This window comes from Haliaeetus leucocephalus, unplaced genomic scaffold (genome assembly GCF_000737465.1).
Source record: "Haliaeetus leucocephalus isolate CR32 unplaced genomic scaffold, Haliaeetus_leucocephalus-4.0 Scaffold185, whole genome shotgun sequence".
Taxonomy (NCBI): Eukaryota; Metazoa; Chordata; class Aves; order Accipitriformes; family Accipitridae; genus Haliaeetus; species Haliaeetus leucocephalus.
Window position 1 is genome coordinate 931,208 of NW_010972621.1, and position 15,215 is coordinate 946,422.

Here is a 15,215-nt window from a genome sequence, read left to right on the forward strand (position 1 = left end):
CTTCTCCAACACAATGAAAACTATCATTTTGCCTGAATTTGTTGCAAGAATATTTTTTTAACCCTTTCTTTCCTCACAGTATTGCAGAACTGTTCTAAAGTTTTCTATATCAGAATAGTAACGCTTCTGTAGCATTTTGATCATTGCCCTGTAGAATATGCCCTTTATAGACAGTAACGTGTGAAGGATTTTCACATAAAAAGGCGAAGATACAGCTATTCAGTACTAAGTTCCATTTCTCAGGTTTTCTTACATTCTCAATATTTCACTGCTGTAGGTTTTTTTTTTTCCCCACCTGCAACAAACTTTCAGTGATAGAAATTCCTTTCTTTATTTTGGTGTCAAAGTAATCATATTGGAAAGAACAGTAAAACTCTGTAATTCATGGATAATATTGCAGCAAGGACTTACAATAAAGAGGTAAATAGTATATTTTGCCACTGTTTCTAAAATACCACTTAGACATTTTCTGTCACTTCACTGTATTGTGTCAGCTGAGGATAACTTGCATTTTAGTCACTGGTGTTAAGGAATATTCTGGGAAGAAAGAATTTAATTATTAGTATAGGTTCTAGTTTGGGTGACAAGAAGTAATGCAGGTGATGTCACAAAAATGTATCTTCTAACTAAAGTGAAACGAGTCACAAATTCAGGATTCTTTTGGACTTGTGTTATAAAAGGGGTTATCAGGTCAATAATGGTATATTTTACATGGCACATCTTAAAAGACAGCTGTGATTCCTGTGTGTGAATAGAATGCATAATTATGCTGTACCTGAGCCTCTACACAGCTTGCAGTTCTCATGAGACATTCTCTATTGTGCCATGCAGAGGATAAGGACTGGGATGAAGTGGGATATGTCAGGGGATTCCCTGCTAATCCAGATCCCTATAGTTAATTTGAAGCAATTTTTGTTTTATCGGGAGCCAAACAAGTATACAAAACATGTGAGAATCCATGCATTTTATTAATCATTGGATTCGGCAGGGGGAGATAGAAGGTTTGTGCATGTTTTTTTTGTAAATCTCCCTTTTTTGGGTGTATGTGTATGTGAAAGTAATCACTGCTGCTGCACACCTTTAATTGAAGAACTGGGTGAAATGATGTGCTACATATACACAGGTATTAGGGTGATGTGCTTCCTGCAAATAGACTGGGTAGAGTGTACTCCAGCTGATATCTTGTCTGCTGCCTTGAACTTAACTTTTTTTTTCCCCGTGTATTTGAGCCTTGAATTTTACTTTCACATCCAAGTGTTTCTTAAAATGTCAAGAATCTTTGAATTCAAGATTGGAAGTTTGATTCATATGGGCGTCTGGGTATGAACCTGAATATAAAAGCTTGCAGGCTGTTCAGGAAGGGGTGTATGTTATTGGTACTAGTTTAGGTAACACCTTAAGTTTCAGAGGGGTTTATTGTTATGTCTTCCAGCAAAAATCTAATTTTCTTTTTTTGGCTTCTCAGAGTGTATGTGGTTAATATTGTGTGATGGATATTTTTGGCTTTGCTCTACAAGGAGAAGATACTAATGAAACAAAGCATGTTTTTACAGTACTTTTGTGCAGCTTGGGCTTTAGAGTGGTTTCTAAATATTTATTTCAACCTGTAAACCTCAACTGCACAGATTGTTAGAGGATTAACAAGTATACAGATTCATGGCCAATCCTTGCATTATTACCATATGAAGAATATTCTTTTAGTTCTCAATGTCAAATAAAATGGAAATAGTAATTGCTTTTACTCAAGCAAATTTTTAAGGCTTTTATTTAAAATTTACTTGAAAATACTGATACATGGCCTATGAATATTACGTATTGGACATTTACATGCATATACATGAACTGTTTGTTTATTAGTCACCAAGCAAGTTCAACTGAATCTGTGTGGAATAACTGTCTTCTCATTTAAGTGTATTTTTGTGAATATGATTTCATTATTTTCTTTGTTAAACTCTGCTCTCTAAAAGACTAAATATGTTGTGGATGTGTTTGGGCCATAAAGGTGTCACAGCAAACCCACGGTTGATTACTTTGATGTAAGTGTGGTATAGCAGCACTTAGTCCATTCTTCAGTCTTTTCTCATGGCATGCAACTCCAGCCATTGGCAGTTTAGTTCTTTTTTCCATACACTTTTTCTTAGTATATCCCACTGTGACTAATACATACAACACACAGTTGTGGAAGAAGCAGGTTTTCAATCGCTGAAACTTTTTGATCTGTGTATCTTAGGATCTCAGTTGATCTCAGTTACTCTACAGATACCCAAATACCATGTGATATTTCAGACATGAACTAATTTTTCCCAGTTACCCCAGATCTTTTTTTAGTGATAGCATTGCAGTGCATGTTCCTGTTGAAAATACTCTGCTCCCACACTGAAAGCTCATGTGTGGTAACCTCAGCATTTTTACTATGAATATTATTTTTATATATATATATTTGCCTTTCAGTGTCATGATTATACATGAACACTATGTGTAAACTTACTCATTGCCTAAATTGTATAATTGATGCCCAATAGCAAGTTTAGACAGACTACCCTGTTGAAATGGATGTGCTGAGGTTTTGGATATGGTCTGGGATGATGTCATGGGAAGAACACGGACTGCAGCATTAATTTGAGGTACCTTGCATATTATTGCCTATACCAATCACACAGATTATGAACGTTTTCCACTTACTTAGGTTTTTTCCTAACCCCTTCTCCCAAATGTGCCAATCTTTGTCTCATTAGACCAATTTCTGAACACTTCTACCATAGATAGTGCTTAGAAAAAGTATGGGAGCAAATAATGACTCTAATTATTTGCTAGTTTAGTGCAAGGGAAAAAAGAATGAGCTAGAGCTTCTGATTAAACGAAATTATATAGGAAAAAAAACAGGCATAAGCTTGTTAGTTTTAAAGAATATGCTTACAGTGAATTTTTATGGAAAAAAAAAGGAAACCAAAGGAACTCATGAAAACCATTATTATGCAAAATTCTTGGTGCTGTGGCAAGCTGCATTTCATCAGTTTCTCTGGAAACAGTCAATAGCTTGGGCTCAGGAGAAGGAGGTTTACAAACCCTTATATAATGTGTTGTATATTCTCAATGCTCATATTTACAGCTGTCTGCTTAATTGCTCAAGTCAATCTTCAGTGCTATGTGTGACTGTTAATTACAACCTATTCTCATATTCTCCATGTTAGTAACCTCATAGCTGAGTTTGCCCAGCTCAGCTTTGACCTGCAGCCCACTTACTTACTTATCAATGATTTGGGTGAGGGGATGGAGTGCACCCTCAGCAAGTTTGCAGACGACACCAAGTTGGGAGGCAGGGTCGATCTGCTTGAGGGTAGGGAGGCTCTACAGAGAGATCTGGACAGGCTGGATCGATGGGCTGAGGCCAATTGTATGAGGTTCAACAAGGCCGAGTGCTGGGTCCTGCACTTGGGTCACGCCAACCCCATGTAGCACTACAGGGTTGGGGAAGAGTGGCTGGAAAGCTGCCCAGCAGAGAAAGACCTGGGCGTGCTGGTTGACTGAGCTGGCTGAGTATGAGCCAGCAGTGTGCCCAGGTGGCCAAGAAGGCCAGCAGCATCCTGGCCTGCATCAGAAATAGTGTGGCCAGCAGGAGGAGGGAAGTGATTGTTCCCCTGTATTTGGCACTGGTGAGGCTGCACCTTCAATACTGTGTTGAGTTTTGGGCCCCTCACTACAGGAAAGACATTGAGTTGCTGGAGAGTGTTCAGAGAAGGGCAGCCAAGTTGGTGAGGGGCCTGGAGCATAAGTCTTATGAGGAGCGGCTGAGGGGACTGTGGCTGTTTAGTTTAGAGAAGAGGAGGCTGAGGGGAGACCTTATTGCTCTCTACAACTACCTGAAGGGGGGTGGTAGTGAGGTGGGTGCTGGTCTCTTCTGTCAGGTGGCTGGAGATAGGACAAGAGGAAATGGCCTCAAGTTGAGGCAAGGGAGATTTAGGTTAGATATTAGGAAATTTTTTTTTACTGAGAGGGTTGTCAGACATTGGAATAGGCTGTCCAGGGAGGTGGTTGAGTCACCATCCCTGGAAGTATTCAAAAAGAAAGTAGACGGGGTACTTCAGGACATGGTTTAGTGGGCATGGATGATGGTTGGACTCTATCTTGAAGGTCTTTTCCAACCTAAATGATTATGATTCTATATTTGCAGGTTGACTGACATAGAGGCAATACTGAAGTTTTTTTAGAATGAATGGAAGATGATGGTATGTTGCAGAAAACTGTGTTTTGGAGTCAAATTTTAAGCAATCATATAGTTGCAAGTTATCAATAATGTGGCATGTGAGAAAGAGGAAGCTCAGTAAATGACAGTCTTCTATTTATTCTTCCTGCTGGATTTGATATAGCAATGACAACTTAAAATAAAGGTTTCGTTTGCTGTGTACAAATTTCTAGGCATATAAAAGTAAAGCTTGTGGTGCAGAGCCCCCCCTCACCTCCTCATCACTGTTGTGGATATATTCAGCATTCTGTGCCTTAGGACAAATGAGCTAGAACTGAAGAATTTAACAAGGGAAGGGTACTGCATTGCCTATTTCAAAGTTTTCAGTTAATAGGCTTCTTAATTTGACTTAAAAGAAAACAAGTATATGTTCATGTGTGTCTCTGAATACCAAGTTTTCTTGAAAGAGTCCTGAGAATTGATGGGAGATCATTGATGTCTGCTAACAAAATAAACTTAAAAATTCCAACTGTATGAAACTCTGGCATAGCACAAAGATGCACTAGAGGTTACGACAAAAGCTCTGAAACAGGTAACAAAAACTATTTACATGTACTTGGGTCTATATGCAAATATACAATAGCTAGTTTTATTAGCCGTGAAACACACGAGAAAGATGGAGAAACTTTTAGCAGGGCCTGTTGCAATAGGACTAGCGGTCATGGTTTTAAACTAAAAGAGGGTAGATTCATACTAGATATAAGGAATAAATTTTTTACAACAGGGGTGGTGAAATACTGGAATAGGTTGCTTCAGAGATGTGGTAGATGCCCCATCCTTGGAAACATTCAAGATCAGGCTGGTCAGGGCTCTGAGCAACCTGATCTAGTTGAAGATGTCCTTGCTCATCGCAGGAGCATTGGACTAGATGACCTTTAAAGGTCCCTTCCAACCCAAACCATTCTTTGATTCTGTGATACATTTCTATAAAATTTTCTTGAACTCACCTGGAAATATAAATGATCAGGTACTAGCAGTTTAGGGTAAGTGTTACCGTTCATCACTAGCACATAAACTCTTAAACTCATATGGAAACACTTCTGACATAACTGCTACATTTACTCTGTACTGAAGAATGTGCTGATTTTAATTGAGGGGTTGTAGCAGGTGTTTTATATTTTCCAACTTCGTGGATAAATATATTGTAAATATTTAATATTGACACTTGTAATTTAATGAGCACTAGAATCACTCTTTGAAGGAAATAACCTCTAAGAAAATGAGAGGTGGCTTAATGGGGGTATTATTTTTATAACTTGGTCAACTACAACTAATGTAGTAATGTCTATTTCCTTAACAGAGCTAGAAATTTGTGTAGAGCTTGTCTTACATTCGTATTCTACTAAAAGAAAAATCTTAGTGTACTGCTAACAGCATCTAGTTACTTCTTTGAAAACAGAGCCTTTCAAAGTGCAGATGCACTTACTGCATTATTTCAAACTTCAGCACTGCTACTAATCCACATTTATATAACTGAATTTTTAAAAGATCAAAGGTTAAGAGGTGCTCTGCATTTGGAAAGCAAAATGCCTTACCTGCCTCTAATATTATAATCAGCTGTCTAATTTGAGACATATGAGCTTAAGCTTGAAAAATACGACTAATATTCTAAATAATTGTTCATAGACAATAGAAAACTCCATTGTTACTGAGTGCATTTGGATTGCTCATTACTTTCTGAAGTTATACTTGAAAAATCTGAATATGCAATTTGTTAAGAATTTATGCTGCTTATACTGTATACTTTTCTAAAATACAGTATTTGATATTAAGTATACTACTGATGAAGCAGTAATGACATGCAAGGTAGGTAGCCCTTGTATTTGGTATGCCTGTGATGATTTTTTCAGGTTTTAGGTGAAATTACATTTATATGCTGGTTTCAAACTACATACACTTTTAAGATTTAGGCACTGATGCTGTTGGCAGATCAGAAGGGAGCTGTCAAAAGGCAGAGAATCATTTTAGAACCACAAGGCCTATTTCATATGTGCACACTTTGCATATGGCATACAGCTTTTTCAACAAGATAGTGTTGGTACATAGGTGCTTCTCAAAACTGGACACAGAGCAGGATTTGCAATGTCAAGCTCTGTCCTATGTTTGTAAGTAACAGATACTATCACATGCATGTACGTGTGACTACTGAAAAAAAACCTGCTATGCAAGAATCCCTCATTATGTGCAGTCTGCCCTTAAAAGATGTATTTTCAAGAGCAGGTGTAATTTAGTGAATTTGGTTGATTTTAAGTCCTTGGTTTGATTATTTTTTTTATTTTTAGATTTTATGCAATACCAAACTTCTGACAATTGCAGGTTATAGGTTCATGCATTAAAGTTTTTAGAAAAAATTTTCAAAGCCAATATTGAAATCAGTGGAATTTTTTCTTGTGCCCTAACTACCATTTTCTAAAACATACTACTCTTAGCAGCCTAATACATGCAGATGGTTTGTGGAATGGATGTATAAAGATACTGAAGAATGTAAATCTGTTTCCTAATAAAGCTTACATCTACCCACATGTCATCAGAAACTTGGACAGCTTTACCTCCTAAGAATATATACACTTTACAGTCTTCCAAATATTTCTTTCTTAAGAAGACAGGACCACTTCTTTAGCTGATAATTACAGAATGAAAATGATGTTCTGAGAAGTTAGTATTATCAGTCAGGACTAGGTGATCAGTTGGTGTTAATATTGCCCTGCTGACTTCAGTTATTTGTAGATGAAGTTGGAGATCTGCCCTTTAGAAGATGCTAAGGGATAAGCTTAAATAAAAACTTTATTGTACCAGAAAAGAACTGCAGAACTAATAGAATACTATTTATATTAAGAATATAATAATATACAAATCTTTTGAAGGACCTAGTTCCAACATTGCTTCTTAGCATCCTTCACCTCAACAGAGCAATTGGTTAAATTGTGAAAATATTCTTGTGTCAGGATACTTATTTGGGGCATACCAGCTACAGGCTAATTCACTTGGGATGTTGTGGAGGTGATTTGTTTCAGCTGGATCATACTGGTCACTGAAATCACAATTTCTGAATTGCATTTTGTCACCTGCATCCAATGCTGCCCATGGAGAATACTGCCTGTGTGTGATTACATATAAATACACATATATGTATTTATGTAACAGAGATTAAAAACTGCTGAACAAAGGGCTGATGAGACCTTTTTCTCAAGCCTAGAAAAAAGCACAAAGCTACTGCAAAATTAAATGAGGTTTGATAATGAGATATCAAGGAAAATGGAAAGATTAATGCTTTTTTCCAAAAATTTCATTTCAAAATTAAAAGAAAATACTAAATTTCACAACATCTGATCAGCTGCAGTGATAATGCCAAAACCCAAAATACCAAAAACTCATTTAACATGGGGTAGAGTTCATTTGTAAATCATATTTAAATACTGTATTGTAAAAAAAAATGCAATTACTAACCTGTATAAATTCTGCTTTAACTGACTGGCATGGCTTCCTTGAAGAGTGTGAGCTGTTAGTAACATGATGACAAATGAACACTAATGAAAGGTAATAGGTGTTAGAAAGCATACTCTTATTCGTAAGTGCTACTATAGCTGTCAATGCATTTTAAAGCATGATGACATGGTTTTCAAATGTACAAAGAACTTCTTTTTCCTGCAGCATTATGTGCATTTAATGTTTTTTAAAGATTTGTCTAATGAATGTGCAAGTTGGGTAAAATGCTACGTGTTATCACACCTATTATCACTGGTATTTTTTTCTCATGCAAATTGAAATGGGCTTTCATGTTCATTTGCAGCTTTCCCTTCATGCACACATTTTTCTGAGTTATTGTTTCATATTTATTTTCATTTTTCCCATTAATTTCTTCCTCTTCAGGTGCAATCTAGCTCCTGTGGTGGAGTTTGCTGCCGATGTGGGAACTAAATCTGATTTTATTACCATGAACCCATCAGTTGTACAAAGAGCATTTGGAGGCTTTCGGAATGAGAGTGACAGAGAAAAATTTGTGCATAGACTATCCATGCTGAATGACAGTGTCCTTTGGATCCCTGCTTTCATGGTCAAAGGCGGAGAGAAGCATGTGGAGTGGGTTAATGCATTAATCCTTAAGAATAAATTGAAAGTGCGAACCGCCTATCCATCACTGAGACTTATTCATGCTGTCAGAGGGTAAGTGTCTGGAAAAGACCGGTCTGTCCTTGGCACAATGAAGCTAATAACTAGAATTCCTAACAGGCAGAAAAAAGCTCAAGTAAAATGTTGAAAGGAGTTTGATATTTCTATTATTGTTGTAATGGATTGCATTTATGATAAAATAAGTTTGTTTGGTAGTAAATGTCATCCACTCATTTAGCCTGCTCTAATGCAAACAACTGAAATGCATTAGCACAATAAATTTTCACTTTCACTTTTACATACACAATTTTTTAATGATCATTATAGTGATAAATTAATGACAAAATAGTCTGAATTCAAAGAGTATCTGTGTGTCATCAAATCAGAGGACAATGAAAGTGCTACATGTCGTCTTGGGCAAGACTATGGAGATAAAAAGTATAATTTAAATAGCATAGGGGTAAGGTAACAACCATGTAAATGATGAAGACTGGCAGATCTGAAAATAATGAGCTCCTTTCTAAAACATCTAGGATTTGTTGCAGTATTTCTCCTTTTGAATTTGGCCAGATGCTTGGGCAATTCAAAAACTTTTTCAGTGATTCTGATCAATATTAATGTTAGCAGTTGGTAAAAAAACCAACCAAACAAACAAAAACATCCATGCTTTGTGCAGAGACGGTTTTTTTTTAGCCCCATAATTAAACAAGACTGTCAGATGCAGAGACGGGTTTTTTTTAGCCCCATAATTAAACAAGACTGTCAGATGAAGGCTCCAATGTTGTTGTCACTACAAGTAAGAGTACATAGGGCTGTGCATGAGAAACATTCAGAAGATGATGGTAGTGCAGTATCTGTTTGTGCAGTGAATTATGACAGTATGATAATATTCAGTTTGAGTTCCTTGAACTATGTCTGTGGGGTTTTGGGAGTTGCCTTAAAGTATTGGTATTGGCTTGTATCCCAGTTGTTGATCATGTATCTGCCTAAAAAGTTGCTACTGTTACAGCAGCAGAGATAAGATCAGAGGGAATGTTTGAGCTGTTACTGCAATCTAGTACAGGAGTATGAGAATAAAGCTTAGAAATATGAGAAATATGTTGTTCTTCAGGATATTAGGACTTCTGAATATGCTTTTCTCCTTCTGCCATGTTGCAAATAGATTAACTGCTGTATTCTTCATGTGGTACACTTCTGGCACTGGAAAAAATAATCTGTTTCCTTTGGAATTTGGAAATCCTTTAATTTTTTACTGAGTTGCTCAGTTTCCATAGCTGTTTGGATAGTTGTTCTGTTATACAGTTACACTTTAGCTATTTATGGGCCTTGATTGTGTGGAATTTTCATGTATTCAAAATGCCTATAACCCATGGATAGGTGTGGTGGGTTTTGTGTGTGTGTATAAATCTGAATAAGATTACTTCCAGTTTACAAATAGCTGTTCTCATTTTCATCTGTTAAATGTGGCCAAAATTCTCAAATGTGAATGGTAATTCAGAATATGCAGTCTTTCAGTTGGCCAACTTTAACATCCTTTAGGGGGCTTTGTCTTAAAAAAAGAATTAGCACTGATGTCTCTCTGAAAGAAAGGCAACAAAAGCTCTACTGTCAGAATTCGTGTTGAAAATTTAGACTACTGGATATCAGATTATACTTAGCAGTGTCATCTGATATGACTGCACAAATTTGTCAGGTTTGAATCTGTGCTCTAAACCTTAGGTCCTCCACTTCTTGTGGGAAGTAACCGAATATCAAATTTTATTCTTTACTGTTCTTTTTTGTAATTCAAGTAGGAACAAAACAAGAAGTCAAATTTATCTTTGGTCTAACTCTTGACTTCATGAAGTGAGGTGCATGAGGTGAATATGTCTTTGTGAGTCAAGTTTGGAAGTAATACAGTTAGCACTAATACATTTGGAACAAATATTCTTTAGATTTCCTAGACGGCAGTCTTAAAGCACCAGCCCATAATAATGAGGTTTTTATTACAGCAAAGTTAAATTTAGGGAAAGAGTATTGTCTTGTTACAGCTTGAATTACATCTCTCTAAGATCTGTTAGGTTTGTATGTCAAAATGGAATGCCATGGTAGTATGAGAAATTAAGCAAAAACTGTTCTTAAATAAAAATGTGCCTGAGCTAAAAATAAGTATTTTCTAAAAATAAGTAAAGTAACTTGAAAAATAAAGTAAAATTTAAAGCTGCATGACCTGATTATCAAATCAGTCCATTTTGAGCAGTAAGACTTGGGAAAGTTTAAGCAAGTCACAAGTGGTGACTGCAGTTTGAAACTAATGGACAGCTAAGTCTGCAGCCATTTAAAACAGTGTGTGCAACTTACATACTTGGCTTTAAGGAGAATCTTCATAATACTGTGTTCTATCTGTTGTGCTCATGTTTATTTCAAATTCAGTGTAAACTGATGATTTATGAGCCTCTGAAGAGACACCACCAAAAAGGAGCTCCTATAAAACACTCGTTGTTTTATGAATCTGAACTAATTTTTTGTGTTTGTTTTGATAGATTTGATATATTTGTTTGTATGTTTGATGCTTTTGCAAGCTCTCTGCTTGCAAGTTTGTGACCATGTTAACAGTGATGACCTAGTGGAAGCCTGTGGTGTTGCAAAACAGAAAGGGTAAAATAAATAGAATGTGAAGATTCCTGTTAGTTGAATAAGAAGCAAAACCAGGAAATCTACCCACAAAACCTGCATTTTAAAATATACAGTAAGACCTGTGCAGAGCACCTAATCTCCTTCATAGGGTGCCTAAGCATATATGTAAGACTGTGAGAATGCAAGGCTTATGCTACGTCTTTCAACCTCTTAAGCCATAAGAGGTAGGTGGAGTTTGATTTACTGATGAAAGCATGATAAGGAAAGCTGAACTGGAAGAAGTGTTTTTTGTAGACTGTCTTACTTTACACAAGGAAACTTCCTGCATGTGCAATTGTTGTTTTGTAGATTGTAAGCATTCTCAGATGGTTGTGTCTTTGTGCTTAAATGTAGCTCAGTGATTTTCATTAAAGGCTACAAAAGTTTAGAGCAGACACATGGGAATGTAGCATTTGCAATCATTGTCCTGTGTTAATATTTGTAACATCCCCAAACCCCTCTTAACCTCCATGCAACTAAGTATTAACTTCTTCTGTTTCTGGTTTCTTTCCTTGATAATTCCAAAGCACTCTGGCTTCACTCTTTGAGTATGCATATTTTGCATTAAATAATAATTTATATGAAGGTAGGTAGAGCTGTTTTAAATTAGACTTTAATGATAAGAGAATCAGTCAAGAAAGTCAGTATGGGTCTTATGTTACTTTTTATATTTTGAAACCCTCCCAAATTTGTAAAGACAATGAGATTTTTGTTAGACCATGCCAAAGACATAATACCAGGAGAGTCTACTGAAGAACTGTCCTCAACTTGAAAGCATATTCTTATGGAGACGAATAAAAGGTGCAATTTTATGTTTAACAAGCTAAAAGATCCCATCAAGCTATTTCAGAAGACTTATGCACCCATGCTGATCTTCCTATACCACAGATAAGTCTGTGGATGTAGTATACCACACGGCTATACCATACCCATATTGCTCAGCTGGTTGAAATGAGGCTTTTATTTGAAACGTCAATGTATTGTATTACAACTACATGTCTTCATAATCTAAAAATACAAAACACTGCTACAGGCCTGAAAACTGCCTGAAAAGAGAAGATGTCTGTTCCAAAAAGCTGTAATTATAAGGTTTTCTTTTTTTTTTTTTTTGGAAGAACAAATTCCCAGTGTAAATTTCAATTCATATCAAGAGTTCTTTGATTTAATGCACCTACTATTTTATTAAAAATATGGAAATGTAGTATATTGTGGGCTAAATCTTCAAGTAACTAATCATCAATAAAGTTAAGTTCATAATTCCAACCTGACATATTAAGTACTAATAGAGATGTTTAATGCTGAAGGGTGCAGGCTGGCAGCCACAAGGCTTGGAAGGTACTGTCTCTATTTCTCTTTGTGTGTATCACACTGCCAAATTGGTCAGGCAAATTCGTTGTTTTCCTTCATCAGTCTTTAGGCATAGGCAGTTTCTAAAGACAGAACATTAACTTTCTTAGACTTCAGTTCCAATGTAGTGAGGCCAAATTCTGTATTCCTACATAATAACAGAGCAGTTTTGCTGCAATAACATGGCACTGAAATTCTCTCTCCTATTTTTCCTTCTCTTTTAATGAAAGAAACTTTTTGAGCAGCACATAGTATTTGGTAGTTGCTCTTGATCAGATAATAGAATAATGACTGCATTCTGAAATCATTTTGAAAAACTATTTTTTCCTGTCCATTTGTGCACTTTTTGGGTCATAAAAAAGGTAATGTGGTGTTGGAAAAAGAAATCTCTTTTTTACAGATTTCATGCCTTATTAAACTTCTGTGAGTGATGGCCACTCCTGGAAAATCTCAGAGGGATTCAAAGATTTAAAAACAGATTATGTAAATACTAACTCCAACATAACTACTTTTTTGTAATCAGTAGCATATCTTAAATGGACATAGGATTCATATTTTTTACTTCAGTAGTTTTAGATCAAGTGGTTTCATGTGATAATTTATTTTCTCTATTTTGCTTTTGTATTTCTTGATCACCAAGTTTGTGTTTCAAGTAAGAATATTGGATTGGGAAAGAGATTTGGAGGCAGTTGCATGATTTTTTCACAAAGTGTTTCTAAAAGCTGTTTTATGGAACTTTTTATGTAATTGTGCATGTATTATTGACAACATAATTGAGGTAGTCAATATGTAACAGAGTTCAAGATGGAACTAGAATCTATAAATGAAGAGCTTAGCTGATTAAAAGGATTTATTTGCTCTCTAATGCTACTGCCAGGAAGGTTAATTATAATGAGCAAACCACACAGCTTGCTTTTTTTTTTTTGAAATTGAATTTAACAGCAAATTTCAGAAACTTTGATTTATTAATAGGCCTGAGATTTGATGTTGAACTCTTTAATTAAGATTATTTTTAATAATGTTTTCAAAGTCAGATGATACTCTGAGGTGTGGATAGTGTCTGTATACAGTCTGGTCTCAGTACCAGAGCTCTAATGGAAGGTGCATTAAACAGGCAAACAGGAACTGACCCTGCTGGGACTAGAGTCCAGATCTTGTTGTTTACTGCCAATGGTAGCAGACAACCAAACCGGAAAGTAGAATCAGCAGATGCTTTCTGCTATGTATCCTGCCTTGCAGTTCCCTGGAGGGAGTAGAGAGGGCTCCTGACACTTAAGCATCTTGTTGGTACATTAGGTGGAGGCCAGAGTTAACTCCCACAGCCTTGCCACTGCTCTTCTGCTTCTGCTGGCGATTATCTGAAGGCATTTGCTGAAGAGGCAGAACACCGCTACCCCCCACCCCAGCAAGCAATACAGTCTTTTACAATGCAGTAGTTTTCTGAGAAGTTTCCTCTCATGTTTCCTCTCCCAACTCCACAAAACAAAGTTCTCACACTCATCTTCATGTGTAAGAATGTTTTCTTGGCTTTTCTTCCTATTGGAGCCATCCCATGAACTCTTAGTCACTCGGCTGCAGTATTGCTGAAATTGCTTCACATAGGATTCCTTCCCCTCTTCTGGGTATAGAACAATTGCATGGACATCCATCCTGTGGGATTTGCCTCTGCTCAGCTTATTTCCTCCTTGATACTGCCTGCAAAAGAGTGGTATTAGAGTTGATCCTGCATTAAGCATGGCAGAATTCCCACTGTGTTTTGTCTGTTTTGTCTGTGTGACGAGTATGCTGTGCCTGTTTATGGTCACTTTTCAGTGCAAAGTCTTTTCTCCATTATCAGTGAAAGCAAACAGCTGTTGTTTGAATGTAGTGACCTTTTACACAACTTCACCATGGCTTCGGAGTCCTTTGCTGTGGGAATTACAGGAAAAATACTTGGAGAAACTCAAATATGCAGAAATCAAATAGTTCTCCAGCAGCTCTGTGCTAATGAAGAAACAATTGCTGGGAGCACTCCATATTGTAAACACTTCTGTTTCTTTTCTTACCGTTAACAGACTTCACTTTTTTCTTTACTGCTAAAATATATTTCTTAAGAGAAGACATTTTGGAGTACACAGATGAATAAATAACCGCAGCAGAAAACAAAAGATTAAAAAAAAAGGCCATTAGGCTAAAAATACAATGCTATACTTAGTATAAAATGACTGTGTCTTTTGCATCATGTCATTCAAATATTCAAAATATTAGCAGAAAGATTCACACATTTCCCTACTTTTCAGTGGAGTACAATCCCGTTTTTCATATATGTGGATGTTAAAATAGGAGTTCTATATTACAGTACCCTTGTGCCCTTGGTGTAACTTATCAGTAGAGTTGGTAAGTTATACAAACAGATGGGATGCCAGTTAGTTTGGATTTTCAGAACTTAATCTGTTGTGTGAAGTCATTCTTTGGATCCAGGGATCCTGTACTAACAGGAGAGCAGGAGGTGATGCTCCCATTCCTGAAGTGAAGACACTCCAGGGTTGATCTTTCAGTCTAGCAGTTAATTACCAGGGCTTCACGGCCCATGCACCTCATAAGGGTGCCTCCTTATCTGGTTCAAAGTTTCTCAGGACGCACTTTTATTTCCTTTGCAGAAGATCTCCTATTTTATTGTGTTTTGGGAAGATTTAGCAAGGTCTGTCAAGAGATATGTCGCTTTGTGAGAGAAATGAGAGCTTTTTCCATGGGGGCAAACGCACTTGAAGTAGAGGAGGACACCAGGAAGAAACTGAATGTGTATTAAACTTGTCTGCTTTTTGTATTTTTCATTGTCTGGTCCATCCCACGAAGTAGGCTATGAAAAGCCTGGTCATGA

General features: G+C 36.6%; 1 protein-coding gene across 1 annotated transcript in view; it reads left to right on the plus strand.

Annotated features, from left to right (window-relative positions):
- Positions 1 to 15,215, plus strand: part of ST8SIA4 (ST8 alpha-N-acetyl-neuraminide alpha-2,8-sialyltransferase 4) — a 59,465-nt gene that overhangs the window by 20,745 nt on the left and 23,505 nt on the right. Inside the window, exon 4 of the mRNA XM_010565056.1 lies at positions 8,114 to 8,407. Within this exon, the coding sequence (XP_010563358.1) occupies positions 8,114 to 8,407 (294 nt within the window). The remainder of the gene's footprint in view (positions 1 to 8,113; positions 8,408 to 15,215) is intronic.